The sequence below is a fragment of the Gavialis gangeticus genome, unplaced genomic scaffold (assembly GCF_001723915.1).
Source record: "Gavialis gangeticus isolate Ggan-Ray unplaced genomic scaffold, GavGan_comp1, whole genome shotgun sequence".
Lineage (NCBI taxonomy): Eukaryota > Metazoa > Chordata > Crocodylia > Gavialidae > Gavialis > Gavialis gangeticus.
In genome coordinates, this window is record NW_017729022.1 from 64655229 (window position 1) to 64670345 (window position 15117).

General features: G+C 47.8%; 1 protein-coding gene across 2 annotated transcripts; it reads left to right on the forward strand.

Moving 5' to 3' along the window:
* The first annotated feature begins 90 nt into the window (after positions 1 to 90).
* TXN2 (thioredoxin 2) lies at positions 91 to 12141 on the forward strand. Of its 2 annotated transcripts, XM_019515297.1 has the most exons (5): positions 91 to 189; positions 1563 to 1843; positions 4662 to 4785; positions 7227 to 7358; positions 11444 to 12141. In XM_019515297.1, exons 2-5 carry the CDS (start codon positions 1563 to 1565, stop codon positions 11558 to 11560), a joined length of 654 nt encoding a protein of 217 aa, XP_019370842.1. In that variant the 5' UTR covers positions 91 to 189; the 3' UTR covers positions 11561 to 12141. The 2 variants fall into 2 exon arrangements, with proteins under 2 accessions (XP_019370842.1, XP_019370843.1); XM_019515298.1 differs by lacking the exon at positions 7227 to 7358 and having other exon boundaries at positions 97 to 189.
* Positions 12142 to 15117: the final 2976 nt, after the last annotated feature.

Below are 15117 nucleotides of genomic sequence, written 5' to 3' on the forward strand. Positions count from 1 at the left end.
GAGCCGGGGGGGGGCGCTCGGAAGCTTCCGGTACCATAAGCCAATCAGCTCCCAATACTTGCCTGCGCGGGCCGCTGACAGATCCATCTCGCAGCCAATGCCGTGCTCGCGCTCCTCCTCCCCAGCCAATGAGGTCGCAGCCTGCCCCAGGAGCACTCGGGAGTTGTATCGACCTCCGGTCCCTGAAAGGTGAGGACTGGCGGGGGGCGGGATCCTGGGGGCCTCTGGACTTGGCCCCAGTTACACGTGGGGGTTTGGCTGCTGCCGTGCAACCTCGCTGACTCTCGGGCAGTTGCCTGCTTGGTGGGGCCCCACAGCACCCCAGGCCCAGGGCAGGCGGGTGCTGGCCCCGAAGGGGAGCCCTGGGCGCAGGAGCACTTACCCACTGTTGGTACTTCTTAGGGGTTGAATTACACTTTGACTCTTGGGGGGGAGGGTCTGCAAAAAAAATTAAAGGTGTTCGTTGATTAACAAGTCCACTGAACCAAAGGAGCAATCTGCTCAAAGACCCCCTAGGCTATGATTTTCAAATCTTATGGGGGGCAACTCCCCCATAATCCGCACCTTGGTACTTCCCAGGTTGAGCCGGGTGCAGGGGGGTGAGGGCATGCATGTCACAAGCAAACCGAACCAGGCCCTGGTGTCGCTGCTCAGAACCTGTGTCCCGATTGCGTGTGGGGCTCCCGTGCTGGGCAGCGGTGAGCACCCAGCCCAGCCTGCCTGGCAGTGGGCAAGTGTAGAAAGTGCTTGCACCCATGTTTGGGGGGCCCTGGGGGTGGGTGATCTCTAGCTGGGGGAGTTTTCACTCTTCTGTGTTGCTTTCTCTCTTGAACACGAGTTCAGTATACAGCAGCAGCCTGCGACTGACCAACATCTGAGGTCTGCTGTCCTGACCTGGGGTGGGGGGTTTTTGGACCCCTGCTTTTGTATGTCCCCCCACCCAGCCCCTGGGAACCCATGATGAGGGGCTGCAGCCAAGTAGGGAGTGGGGATACAGCTGGTTATTAGAAAGGTTGTTTTAATCGAACAAGCAGTATAAAAAAGCTTGGGAGTAAACAGTGCCAATGAAAAGAAAGGCAAGTATGTCGGGGGAGCAGCAGAGATTTGGCTGTATACCAGAGCAGCCAGTTGCAGCAGTTGGGGTGAGGGGTGACAAGCAGTGTACTGTGGGATGCCTGGAGGGCTGGCCAAACATGTCATGGAACACTTGGTGTCCACACATGATGCTGATCCGGTTCCTAATAAACTGATTCAAAATGGGCTTTAGGTTCCAGGTACACTTTTGAACCATACAGGCAGTATTCAGCTGGCTTAAAAGGCTTGTATGTCTGCTTCCAGTTTACACTGTGTTCAGGCTGGACTAAGGGATATATGTGTTCATGTGTGTGGGGCTGTGAAGATCACACTTCTTTCTGGCCTTAGGTGCTCGTGCCTCCCCTCTCGTGGACAGTATCTAGTGATACCCAACTGTCTTATCTCCCTCCTCATCTTAGAAGGATTTGACCTCAAACAGGTTTTGTTTTTTTTCCTCTCTCTCTTTCTCTCTCTCTCTCTCTCTGCAGATGGCCCAGACACTCGCATTCAAGAGGCTTCTAGCTTCCTCTCCTAAGAAGCTGTCTGCGCCGTTTCGGTCCCAGCCTGCGCTGCTCCTCTCTAGGGCATCTTCTGTCCCCAGCAGGCCACGTTCCCTCCTGCACCAGGCACAGGCCCCTCTACTTCCTTCTGTTAAGACGTTTTCTACCACTCCTCTCTGCAGAAGCACGTTCAACATCCAGGATGGCGAAGACTTCCAGGACAGAGTCATCAACAGTGCAAAGCCCGTGGTGATAGATTTTCATGCGCAGTGAGTACTGACAATGGGCAGTGAGAATAGTCTCTTCAGGGCACTCCTCTGTCTTGGATCCTACAGCTGATCGCCTTCAGCCTCTAGACAAGTGATTTAATTCTCTTGGTCCTGGTTTCATCTTCAGTAAATCAGGGATAACAGTGCCTTTTGTGAGGCATGTTCTGACCCATGTATAAACAAAGCTATGTGAAGCCAAGTCTGTACTAGAAGACGTTTGCCAGTGCCTGTCCCCTGCTGGCCCACTCATGTACTGTAGGCATAGCTTATGCTGGCAAAATAAATGCTTTGCTGACATAATTTATACCACATTGTGTGAATAAAATAAACTATTTGGGTAAAAATGCTTTTTTATTGGTGTAACAGTGTCTCTAGACTAAGGCTCTTGCTGGCATTAAAATGGTAGACAAATCTGCACCCTTAGCCAGTACAGCTGTGCTGTCAAAGGTTCTGATGGAAATTTGGACTTAACACTGTGCTGCATTATGAGAGAGAACTCAAAGATGATGCTTACAATGTCGTCTAGTCCAGCTCAAGGCAGGCTCAGCCCTGACTAAGACCATCCCAGTCAAGTGTCTTGTCTAATCAGCTCTTGAAAATGTCTAAGGATGGAGATTCCACAACTTCTCTAGGCAGCCTGTTCTATCCCTGAAGTTGCTCTGCATCAATTTAGCCATTCCCTTGCTCCACCCATGCTGTAAAATGAGTGTCCCAATAAGACTACAAAATATTTTAAATACCCTTATAAAAAGCATCGTGTTTGTAGTATCTCATTAATATGTCAATAAATATAATATAAAATTACTAGCAAGTCAAGACTTTAATAAGCCCTTTATTTATACACGATTGTTTCAGTTTCTGTTATTCTCAGCCTACAGTGACAGTGACAAACAGCAGAATCTATTTCATTGCTGCATTTTACTGCCTCACGTTTTATGTGACTCCCATTATGGCTCATGGGATGCTCTTTTTATGGTGTCATAATGACACTTCTTATGACTGAATATGTTCCACAAGCTTGCTAGATTTTCTTTATAGACTTAAAGATCCAGGCCGACAATTAGAACAAATTACAGCACACAAGTGGTTTTATACAAGTGAAGCTGTGCACACTGAATAAATCTACGTACAGTTTTTAAATCATTCCTTAAATGCTCCTTTGGGTATCTTCTGCTTTTCTTTAGGAGAGCCCCCGGAATCCAGGCGACCAGATATAATTGCTAAGAAGTTCATAGCTTGCTATAATCTCCTCTTTTCATAAAGTCTTCTTGAATGCTGTCTCTTCTTTGAGAGGACTTTTCACTAGTGCGAATGAGTTGATACTGACAAAGACTTTTGGTAGCATTTAATTGGCATCAACAGCAATTTTGCTGCCTCTAGCAGTGAAAATATTGTAATATTTAATTATCTTTGATTTTTAGTTGTGTCTTAGTAACCCATTAATATGGATACAGTTGTGCTAGGTGCTGTATGAACACAGAGCATAAAAGAGTCTGGAACCCTCAGTGGCTGAGATGGACAAAGTGAAACAGGAACTATTACGGACTCTGTGAGGGAGAGGAGCAGTTTAATATCTGCAGAATCTCAGAGATGCAAGTGCAGGGCTGGTAGGGAGCAAGAGCTGCTGTAATATCCGTCTAAGCCAGGGGTGACCAGTGCGCAGCATGCATGCCATAAGTGGCATGGGCAGCTTCTGAGTGTGGCATGCAGACTATAAGGGAGGGGACAGGCAGCGCAGGAGCAGATAGGTCAGGAAGCAGAAAGCAGAGCAGTAGATTGGGCAGGGAACAAAGGACCAGAAATAGAAAGCAGAGCAGCAGGAAGAGAATTGGAGTGACACTCTGGGAGAACCAATTTATGGCACTCCTGCCTAATTGCTCCCCACTAATCTAAACCATGATGTAAGGGTTTGGGAGTTCTTGTTTTGTCCTTTTATTTAATGTTTTTCCTATTCTGAATAGTTTGTGGGTTTTTTCCCTGTTTGCAGGGTGGTAGGGTCAGGGATTAATGTAAGTACGAAGTATGACAGCAAGTGCAATCAGAGGGAGAGAGGAACAATTTTTCTTTTCAGAGGCTTTGGTGCCAGCTCTGCAAACTCTTGCTAATACCAGAGCTTGGGAACGGCAATATGCTTTCTAATAGAGCTGCCTCTGCTTTAGGAAAACCCAGCAATTACCTGAAGACTAAAAGTATTTCAAGAGTAATGGGTAGCACTGAACAACCCCCTTCTTCCCCCCACCCCCAATAGTCTGAGAGCAGCCTCTCCCTAAACTGTACTGTCACTTGACAACAGTATTATTTTCTAATCTGCATCTTTACTCAGCTTGCTCTAGTGACAGGCAACAGCTGCTGGAGCACATGGACATCCATGCCCTCTGACAGCTCCACTCAGGTGCCTGGCTGCGCAAGCAGGAAGTGCATGAGGGGAGGGACCAGCTGCAAAAGGCATGATGGCAGCTGGCACAAGGCATGGGAACATCTACATGTTCCTTCTGCCACGTGGCAGGTAGTGGCAGAAGCCTTACTGCACACAGTAGAGGCTGTTTAGTTCTGCTGGCACAAAAGAGGGAGCTGCCACTCTGGAGGACCTTTGTGTGTGAAGGCACCCAGAGTTTTGCTGGCAGAACCAGAGCTGGTTAATGTTTACGCTCTGTGTTCAAATATTAGCCATTTTTCGGAGTGTAAAGGTCAGTGCAGAGAAGGAGTGGTGAGATGAGTAAGGTGCCAGTGTAATACCAGGAACAGTGTGAACTGAACTATACTATGGTTGCTATTGCACTTTGCTGATGTAATGCCTGCTCGTTTTCTTTCCAATCAGGTGGTGTGGCCCCTGCAAGATCCTGGGCCCCAGGCTAGAGAAGATGGTGGCCAAGCAGCGGGGGAAGGTGCTGATGGCTAAGGTGGACATTGATGATCACACAGACCTCGCCATTGAATATGAGGTAAGAGCCAGGTGCACAAGGGCTTCATTTTAGCAAGGGCTGATGTGGGGCAGCATGGTGTCCTTGCCCTGAGGAAAAGGGCACACAGCAGTAAAACTGTATTGAAGAGGTGGAGGGGATCTGATAGCCAATATTTTCGTGTTGTTAATGAACACCCCCCTTTAGTCATCAGCTACAGCCTTGCTGGTTGCTGCTCTTGGGGCCCTTTAGAAATGTTGCTCCTTCTATTGCAATAGCCCCTGGAGACCCTGCATCCCATTTTGCCCCCTACAGTACAAGTATGTAACAAATTGCAGCAGTCTAAGCACAGTATTGGTTTGCAGCTGCTCCACACAAAGTAGCCTGAAGAGTGACAGTGGTCCCAGCAGCTACCCTGGCATCCTCTTACAGATGTCCTAAAAGGTCTATATAGGCAAGGCCGCACCACTCCAGCCCCTCTCATTTGCAGGCTCCATTAGTGTTCATACCCTATCTTCAAGCTACTTCACCAAAGCAGTATATTGGTTTTGTTTGGGGTGCAGGTAGCTTTATGGAGAGATCAATAAACATGTTGACCTACTCGTAGGCAGGAACCTAACAGCTTCGATTAACACATCTCTTGCTGTACATGTAGTATTCTTTCCATTCACCACTGTTAACCATGAGTCTTAAGAGCAGAATGTTAAGAGAAGGCTCCAGCCAGTGATTCTGTTATTCTTTTATCCTTTACTAGTTGATTTGAGACACTGAAAAGTCCCTCCAGTACTGCTCAGTGAACCTTGTATCTTCCCCTTCACAATCCTAGTAATGTCCAAACAGAAAGAAGGCTGCTGCCTTACTCTTCAGTAAGAACTGGCAGTGAAATAATTAATCTTTACTCGCCCATTGGATAGGTGAGAATTGCTGCTTCTCTTTGCAATCACAAATTGAAGTTCTGCCAGGGTAGATGTTAGGACAAATTACTCAGATGTATCTGCCAGCAAACAGCCAGTCAGATTCTCCAAGGAGAGCCATCTTGCAAAGAGTAAAGTGTCATGTGCTGGTCCTCAGAGGCTGTGGTAGTTAACCCTGGAGAGTGAAGAGGCATCAGCTTCTTCTCTTGATCTTTTGCCTCCCTAAGTTTTTGGGGGTGGGGAGGGAGTCTCTGCTCCTGGCATCCATGCAGCAATGGAGTATGATTTCTTTCTTCCAAGGTTGGAGACGGAACCTGTGGGGTTCTCCTCTGACAGCATCCTGACACGTGTCCAGATCAAGGCTGCAGTATTTAAGGCTACATGTCCAGATTATAGGGGTCTTGTACTGCAAGTAGGGAGGGTATCTTTGAGAGTGTTGGTGAAGAGAGTGGTGGCTTTGGTGGTGGCAAGGAAGAACTTATAGCCAAGAAACTTAGGAAACTGGAAAAGGACTGATTTACCCAGGAGTGATATATGATTAGGTACTGGGTAGCTTGTTCCATACCTTTGTATAGGTAATGAAGAATGCATCACCTACAATTATTTCAACTTGTCTCAGGTGACAGGAAAACAGCAAATAACACCCATGTTTAGAGAGAGGTGGTAGAAAAGAAATCTACAATTACAGCCCTGAAGTTCAGATTCCTCTAGAAGAGGCTGTAGAGATTTAAAAATGTGCAGTGTAATAAGGGAAGAGTTGATCTGCATTTGGGACAGGGAAATCTTCCTAAACAAACTGAATAGTCAAAATGATCCTGAGGGGTGGAGAATAAGGGGCATCTGGGATTCATTCTCCGACAAGAACTGGATTCCAAGGTTGTCCTCCTGCACCTAGAATGTAAACATAGTCAAAAGTCAGCTGGGTACATATTTCACAGGGGGGCTGAAGATCTCCAGTGTTGGGGATCCTGCATCCTCCACCATCTGCCTGATACAACTTCAGTGATGCTAGTGCATTAGGCCCAGGGGCTGAGAGCGTAGAGGTGGGAGGGGATTGCCAGTCACTCCGTGATGTTCTAAAAGAGCACACAAGGGAGGAGTTGGTGTCCAGGGTGTTGTAAGACAATACCTATTTCTGGACCACCAGCATCCTTGAGCAACAGGGACTTTTAAGGCCCTTCCACTTGGGACCAGAGCTTTGAAATTGTTCTTAGCCTGCAGCCTGGGATTTTCAGTGCCCTTTCCCCAACCCTCTGATTCCCCCTACTAGCTGCCAATAAAGCTCCATCCTCCCATGTGTATCTCCCTCCCTGCAGGCAGACACGGGCTGGCTGCCCAGCCTGGTATTGCACAACACCCTCTCTGCAGGAGATTATCTGGGAGGAGAGAGACCCCCTTGGAGAGCTGTGGAATGCCTGCGCATTCCTCTGCATGGGCTGGTGCCTGCCCTTGGCTCCATGCTGTTCCAGCTTAGCACGCATCCCAGGCACGTTTCCTTCTACTAGAAACCACCTAGAGACCCTTTCCTCCTTCAATTCCTTGCAAGACAAAACTCCATCTTCCTGACAGGCTGAGTCCCTTCTCCTCCTCCAGTGCTCTGTTCTCATCAGAGTTCTGACCAAGGCTTCTTCCCTACTGTCCTGCCTCTTCCTGACCAATTGCCAGAAGGCCAGAAAGAGAAAAGCAGACAAGGTTCTTTGGGTGAGTCTGATATCTTTTACTAGACCAACTTAAATAGTTGGAGAACAATTTTTAAGCAAGCTTTTGGGTTCAAAAACCCTTTGTCAGGCTAACCCTTGTCTGCCTATGTCCTTAGACCAACGCGGCTACAACCTATACCCCAGAAGCAGAGAGGTGCGCTTCAGCTTTGATCCATTCTCACCTTGGTTTCTCTCTTGCTTTACCTCTTATCTTGACTTATTGTCAGCATGCGTGTTTAGCCCAGCCGGGAAGTAGCAGCTGCTTCTCTTACTGGCAGGGTAACTAAAAAGCTGTTAGCTTGCAGACACCTCAGCAATGTAGCTTGCTCCTGCATTGTTCCTAAGGTCAGTGGATGAAGTCTTCCCCTCTGCTCTGGTTATATGAGATCAGAAGTTGCAGAAGACCCACTTTTAGTGGTAGGAAAATGCGTCTGTGGCAGGTACTACAGACAACAGCCCTTAAAGCGTCCTCTGATTAGCATTGCCCAGACCCACTGGTTGATGGGAAATTTCTCTTTGTTTTTAATTTCCTGCTCATTGGAAATTCAGAAACACCAAAACAAAACGGATTCCTCAGGCCCTGCATCTCCTCAGTGATACTGATATTCTTGGCTGTTGTTGTTTGCATAAAACTGAAAACAAGGTCAAAGTTGCTAAGCAAATGTCAGGGCCACAGACCCTGAATGCCCTTGCAAGAGGCTGCCCCAGAGGCACAGACTATAGCAGAGAACCTAGAAGCTCCAAGAGCCCTGGCTCCATCTGGGATAATCAGAGCTTCAGCCCTGCTGTATTGCAGGGATCCCAGATAGAACCAGGACTTCCTGGCTCCAGGGCACAGAGAGCCTGGAAACTCCAACAAGCTGCAGCCTTGACACGGCAGTCTGCCTGGTGGGTCTGCCCAAAACAATACACTTTGTATTCCTGACACAAACTGCCCCAGAGCTGGGAATCCAGAGCTTCCAGGATTTTCAGCTATGGGACAAACCTGCCAAGAGCCTTTGAAGTCCTGCCTGGAAGTCAGCGAAAGTTCATCAAACCCAAGATGTCTCAAAGAAAACATTTGAAGATCAAGGAACTTTGTTTCCCTGGAGAATTTCCAACAAGGCCCATTTTGCTGTTCTCCTCACAGGGTCTTCAGGCACTCTAGGGCAGTGCTTCTGCCTGCAGGCCTGGGAGGCTTCTGTCATAAAAACAAATCACTAGGACTTTCAGAGCCGGGATGGCTCAGTTCTCAGATCAGACTGTGAATAGGGGGGCATAAAAGGGGCTTCAAGCCATCATAACTCTCCTCCCTGAGATGGCAAGTTTGCTGCACCTCTTAGAGGCCCAACGCAAACCTCACCGAGCAAGGGAGAGGCATTCTTAGCCCCATGCTTTTCTGTGGTTCAGGGCATATGGGAAAAGGTGGCTTGGCTGGTGTCAGTGTGCCTGAAGTTTCTAGTCATATTGGCCCACATGCAAAGGCCTGCTGTGTCAGGAAATCTATTACAGACTGGTGTTCTTCAGTACTCAGAGCTCCTCCTGTCCCTCACCAATCATGATCCTTAAAATTGCTGCATAGCTAAATATGAGGTTATCTTATAGATACTTTGGAGGAACTCTGCGTGGTATTAACCTGTTTTAGAAATGAGAAGGATCTCGGGAGCATCAGAACCATGCTGTCTCAGGAGGGGCTAGTCAAAGCAAACTCCAAGCTCTCTTGGTCTTTACAGCTTGCACACAAACACATTAACAGCACCATTCCTAACTCTGTGCTAGGGCTGTGCAAAATGGCTGAGTTTCAGATCGATTTCAGATTCAGCTGTCTTGGAGGACAGTGATTCGTTTTCGGTGTTTCAGATCACTGTCCTGTTTTGTTTCAGCCAAATCTGTTTTGGAGGTTGGGTTCTGCTGAATCTCCTCTGAATATGTTTCGAACAGGCTGCAAGGCAAGCTTTGCACAGCCCTTACCCAGCTGGGTGGGGCTTGGGGTCAGGGACTTGGGGCCCCAGCGAGGACCAAGACAGGGCCATAGGTGGCTTGTCTGGGGGAGGGCTGCTGCGCTCCATGCACGCAAAGAGACCCCTGCATGGGTCTCTGATCCCTGTCATGCCAGGTTGCAGAGCAGGGAAACAACGCAGAGTGGCAAGCAAGCCTGCTGGTCCTTGCCACATGGCTCAGCTCTGCAGGGACCAAAGATCTGTGCCGGGGATTTCCTTACCACTGCTGCCCACCCAGTGCTGCCCCACTGACATGGGGCTGCGTGAAATGGGCGGCAGCGGTAAGGAGACCCCGGCACAGATCTCTGCTCCCTGTGGGGCCAGGTTGCATGACAGGGCAGTGCTGGTGCCTGCCGCGTGACCTGGCTCTGCAGGGAGCAGAGATCCGGGGCTGCACAAGGTGGGCAGCAGTGGCAGGGAGACCCTAGCTCAGATCTCTGCTTCCTGCTAAGCCGAGTCACACAGCAGGGCAGCAGTGTGCATGTTTCCCTGCAAACCCGGCTCTGAAACTCCGAAATTTTCCGAAACATTTCCAAAATGTTTGGATGCCTCATTTCCTTTTGGAGATGTTTCTGATCCTTCTGTTTCAATCTGGATTTGGTGTTCGGCTGTTTTGGCACCCAAAAACACCTCCAAAATGAAGCGGCGGCTGAAATTTCGCATAGCTCTACTTTATATCTTCCTAGTGATAGTATTTCAGGGCTATGGAGTGATCCTGCAAGTAGCCACTAGGGGGGACTGAAGAACAGAAATTAAGCAAGCACTGCAGGAAATGGCAGGGCTACTGTTTTTTGTGGTGTTGGATTGGGACTGTTCAAAGTGCTGGAGTTAGGGCTGGAAGGAACGGATCTGCATTGACCAGCAGTGAGGGAGTGGGAAGAGGTGCATAAAATGTCTCTTTTCATTTCAACCTTCTGATGAGAGAAGAGCCAGATCCCTGAAGAGTTTCCTGAGGGAGGGAGAGGTTGAAATTGTGTGGCAGATCCCTGTGGGGAGCAGGACATAACACAGCTGGGAATTAAGGAGATGAGGCTTTTCAGGAGATGGACAGTGTATGAGATAAGGATGGGACATGTTCCAGAAGGCTAGGTTGTGTACAGATAAGGGCATTGAAGCAGTGGGGCCTGCAGCTATCTTGAAATGCTACCAAATTCTTTCCCTTGTCATTCCACAACTGTTTGAGCCTCCACATGCCTTCTCAAAAAGATGTCCACAAGGCCTCTTTCCTCTCAGCACTCCCCCACCAAGTTCTAGAGACACTTTCTCTAGTGCTTTGCACTATTTTGTTCGAAACAAAGTTTGCAGGGGAACTGCCTGAGAGAGGAATGCCCAAAGTACTACAGCTGTCTGGCGGCTTAGATCTGAGGCTTTCCTTTTCCTGCCTACTCACAGGATCACTAGCAGATGGTCGCTGACAGGCTGCCATCACACTGCCAAGTGCAAGGAGAAAGAAGAGATAAAGGATGTCAGGGCACAATCTGGGGCTGGAAGGCGGATTTTTCTCCCAGGCTGAGGAGAGGGTAGGGAGCCCTTGTTCACAGCCACACCCCCTCCATCCTCCTTGGAGAAAAGCACTGTTCCACTCCTCCCATTACAATGTATCTGGAGATCATCGCATTCAAAAGATGGTATTTCAGTTAAACTAGTACAGGGATGAGGCTTCAGACATGTGGGAAATGTTGGCTTGGGCTTCCCCTAGGTTTTGCTGGGGGTTGTGTTAGGATGCTGTATGCTGTTAGCTCTCACCCCTTAACTGAAAAGCCTGAGAGGATTGAGTTACTAACAGAAACTTCCTTTTGACAAATGTTGAGCTATTGTTGAAGCCAAATACCTGTACATGGGGAAACCCAATGTTTTCAACTACCCAGCTCCATTATTCAGCTTTCACTTTTTTGTCGGGATGCTGTTTCCCTAGTTCTCCTGCCATAGTGGCTCCTTGGAGAAGGAAGCCCTAAGTTTCTAATGTCAAAACCATCAAGAAAATCAGTTGTCAAAACCTTTTGGTCCATCAAGGATCACAAGGTAGGCCCCAAATCCTTTGGCAGCCAGGCTTCTTCAAACATAGCTGACTGTGTGTGTGTCTGTTCTTTCCCCACTTCCTTTCCAGGTCTCTGCAGTGCCAACCGTGCTGGCCATGAAGAATGGAGACGTGGTGGACAAGTTTGTAGGGATAAAGGATGAGGATCAGCTGGAGGCATTCCTTAAAAAACTCATTAAAGCCTGAGGAAGAGGGATGACCAGTGAACATGCCCAGACCTCTAGAATTGTCCGTGTCTTATGTTGTCTTATCTGGGGAGGGGTAAGGGGAAGATGAACTGCTTTGTAGAATCAGTGCCCCCTTTTTTCCTTGTGAGGCTTGGGTTGGGGGAAGGGGGTTGCAGCCCAGCCTCTCCTCTGGGGCAGCAGTATCCCTGAGCTGTGCTGAGGGATGAAGAGAAATGAGAATGGTCATCCTCAGAAAGTTGGGGGGGAGTAGCTGGAGTAAGCCATCCAGCTCTGTTAGGGAAAAGCTGGCAGTAAGGGGAATGGGGCTGCTGCCAAATTAAAGAAGGGATGTTTATCATTTGGTCTGTTCTATACTGGCCCAGATCAAGAGATGACTACTACTCTGTGGGGTGTGAGACACCCACGTGGTCCAGGTGGATTTGTTAAAGTCAGAGGACTGCCCTGCCTTGTGTGTAAAACCTACATCCTTATCCCTCCATCCCCCTGTTGCTGGGATGGGTCTCAATGCTGTGCAGGTCCTTGGGCCCTTGCCATGTTCTCCCCTGCTGCTGTTTTATAAAGATAATGAAGATAAATGTCTATGGATTTCCTTTTGCAGGTCTGTAATAAAGAGAACTTTATTAATCACTTCTGCCTGGTTCAGCAGAAAAACCCTTTCTGTAACCCTTCCTCACTCCCACAGCTACCCACATGCCCTGAGAGGGAGAAGAAGGGGCTGTGGCTGATGGGGAGCAAAACCACTTCCCCTGCTTTGCTGATACAAGTGCAGACAGCAGGAGTGGGAGTATGTAGATTTGGACTTGGGGGTGGGGGGCCTTTGCACTGTGGAAACCTCATGATAAAACAAACACGTGATTACCTTTGCATGGCTCCCAGCCCAGCTACTATGACTCCAGGATTGGTCAGGCTCTATGCTGCTGGATTCACCTGGGAGCTGATCCCATCCTCTGCTTGAGGTGGAACCTTAGATCTTCCCCATAAAGAACCCAGCCTACTACTGCTCTTTCTCTCCCAAGCATTTTCTATGAGACTTCCTGTCTCCCACTTGAATCTGCTCATGCAAATGAGCCCTGCTGTAGGACCATCACTAATGCCAACAGGAATGAGGTGCTTCAGATGGCCTTTACCTTTAGACTTTTTTAAACTAGCCTGACCTTTATGGCGGGGAAGCACACGCCTATGCCTCTAGGTGTAACGCCTTCCCCCTGTCACTACTCACCCTTTGCTGCTTGTTCCCTATATCCACTTTGCAGTTAGCACCACCTCTTCTGACATGCTCATCACTGCTTCATGCTGCACACTGAACGCATCTTAGAACAGCTGGAAAGTACCCTCTGAAAACAGGAAAACCAAGGTCAATGACTGACACTATTATAGACACTTGACCTCAGTTGAATTGCACAAGGCAGAAAATATTTAAGTGTTTAAAATACTTGTGAAGATGCTGTCTTAGTTTCTGTTTCTAGTCCCTCTTTCACCTTGCCTTGGCCTCAGCCCCTGGTTATGATGCAGGCTAAAGCATTTCCCTAAACCTCTGCATTAATTCTATAACCTGCGGAAGCAGAGGAGAGATTATCACTGTTCATACTGCAGGCAGGTGGGCTCCTGCCAGATCTTAGAAGCTGGATAACACTAGGTCTGGACAACTTTAAGAAGTGGTGCTAGTGACTCAGTGTGGGGTATCCTTCCTTCCGGGTCTATAATGCCTTGTCTTGGCACTGGTGAGCTGTGTTGCTGAAGATATTTTTGGATGCAATTCAAAACAGGGCTTTTGGCCACTTACAATTGCTAAAAATCCCCTAACCCTTTTTGAAGGAGCAGAGGTTTTAGTTCTGGTGTCCTGCTTAAGTTTTAGGTTGGGCATTTGTGTCCTACTTCCTCAAATTCCCCTTGAACTTTCAGCTTTTTCTTGTATAAATCCTTGTAGGTAAAGACCATTCTCCAGCATATGCAGGAAAAACAGGAGAGCGATGTCATGTGTTCCTACATTAGTTAATTTTCAGGCCTTGCCATTGATGGAAAACAGGAAAAAACAGGCTTCAACAACATGACTTGCATTGTGTTTAAGAGTCAGTACAAATCAACCATTTCATTATTTCCTTCCAAGGAAAAGGTCTTCAGGTTTATGTGGCACTGGTATCAAAGCATGCTGAGGAGCTGCTAGCACATTTTAAGCTGGATTTTGTGGAAGTTAAAGTTGCTTCTCTTGACATGACTGTTGGATACCCCTATATTTAATATACCCAGAGAATTCCCTCCATAGGCATCACTCAGAAAGGGCAGTTCCAGCAGGTGGGTGAGGGTAATGTTTTCCAAGCATTTATTTACTTTTCAAGTTCCAAGATGCCTTGATCAGGGCTTTGAATGGAATAGAGAAATACTAAAGCAAAAAGGTAAAGGCAGGCAAAGCTGTTTTATGTAGCAGGACCTTCCTCTTAATCCCCTTTTCTTGACTTTGCTGAGGGAGGCAGCTGCTGCTAATAACATCAGAGGCACACGTAACCCCTTTTTGGTGTCATCATTACATAGGCAGGACTGCAAGGGAGTCTGGTTGAGGGCTTTATATAGCAGCTTGCATGGGCTCTGAAAGTAGTGGATTATTTTGACAGGGTAAGGCAGCAGGCTGCTTTCTCTAGCTCAGTCATTGAAATAGTCTGTCTCCATTCTGGTAGGTGTGCTGTGTTTTTTCACTTCCTCTTTCAAACTGTATACTGCTTTTGTTCTTTTAAGCATTTTCTTTCCATCACTGTCCCCCATTTCTCTTAGGGGCTAAGATTCAATGCCTAATTCAATTTGGACAGACTCCTTAATGGCTTGGATCTAGTCCTAAACTAGCTTCTGTTTCTCCCACTCCTCAGATACTTTCCCCAGCTGATTGTGCCCCCCTGGGAGCTCTGTGGAAGGCTACAGAGCTAAGATTAAAAGGGGATATTTATCCCCTCTGCAGTCCTGCTGCCTACTAAAAACTCTGCACCTGATCAGACAGGTAGCTAGCTATGTTAACCATCTCTGTACTTGATGTTGCTAAAGTATAGACCAAGCCTTCTTGTATGGTAGACAAACAGCCATTAACCCCCTGTGTTATAGACAGGGAAAATAGCTGTCAGTAATTCTGATTTGGGTAGGACCACAAGGTTTTTCAGTAACACATTCTCAGTAGCCTTTTATCTTCAAGCTACGTTAGATCTTAAGTGTAGTTCTGGGGTTGTACCACTAGGAGATAATCTGAGTGCTTTTTGTTCCTCACCTGATTCTCTGTCTCTGCTGCTCTGGCTGCAAGCTCATAGGTGAACTGGAGCAGTTGCCTCTTGCTGCTCGGTGCAGCATCAGCAGTTGGGCTCTTGGGGTGGGGATGCAGTGGGATCCTAGGGTAGAAAAAAAAAGATGGGTAGAATAGAGGTGCTAACAGGGAACCTCCCAAATCTGCTCAGTATTCAGAAAGAACAAATGGGTGGTGTCTTGCAGTCTCTGCAGACAGATGAGACTGAGACTGTGACTTTCCCTCCCTGTCATGGAAACCAAGAGTATTGGAGAGACTGCCTCTATAGCCCTCTC

Excerpts from the sequence above, each read along its gene's own strand:
- TXN2 (XM_019515297.1), top strand. The coding sequence starts at position 1,563 with ATGGCCCAGACACTCGCATTCAAGAGGCTTCTAGCTTCCTCTCCTAAG. Across the intron at positions 4,786-7,226 it reads ACCTCGCCATTGAATATGAG|GCTGAGTCCCTTCTCCTCCT; the intron begins GTAAGAGCCAGG and ends TCTTCCTGACAG. Across the intron at positions 7,359-11,443 it reads AAGCAGACAAGGTTCTTTGG|GTCTCTGCAGTGCCAACCGT; the intron begins GTGAGTCTGATA and ends CTTCCTTTCCAG.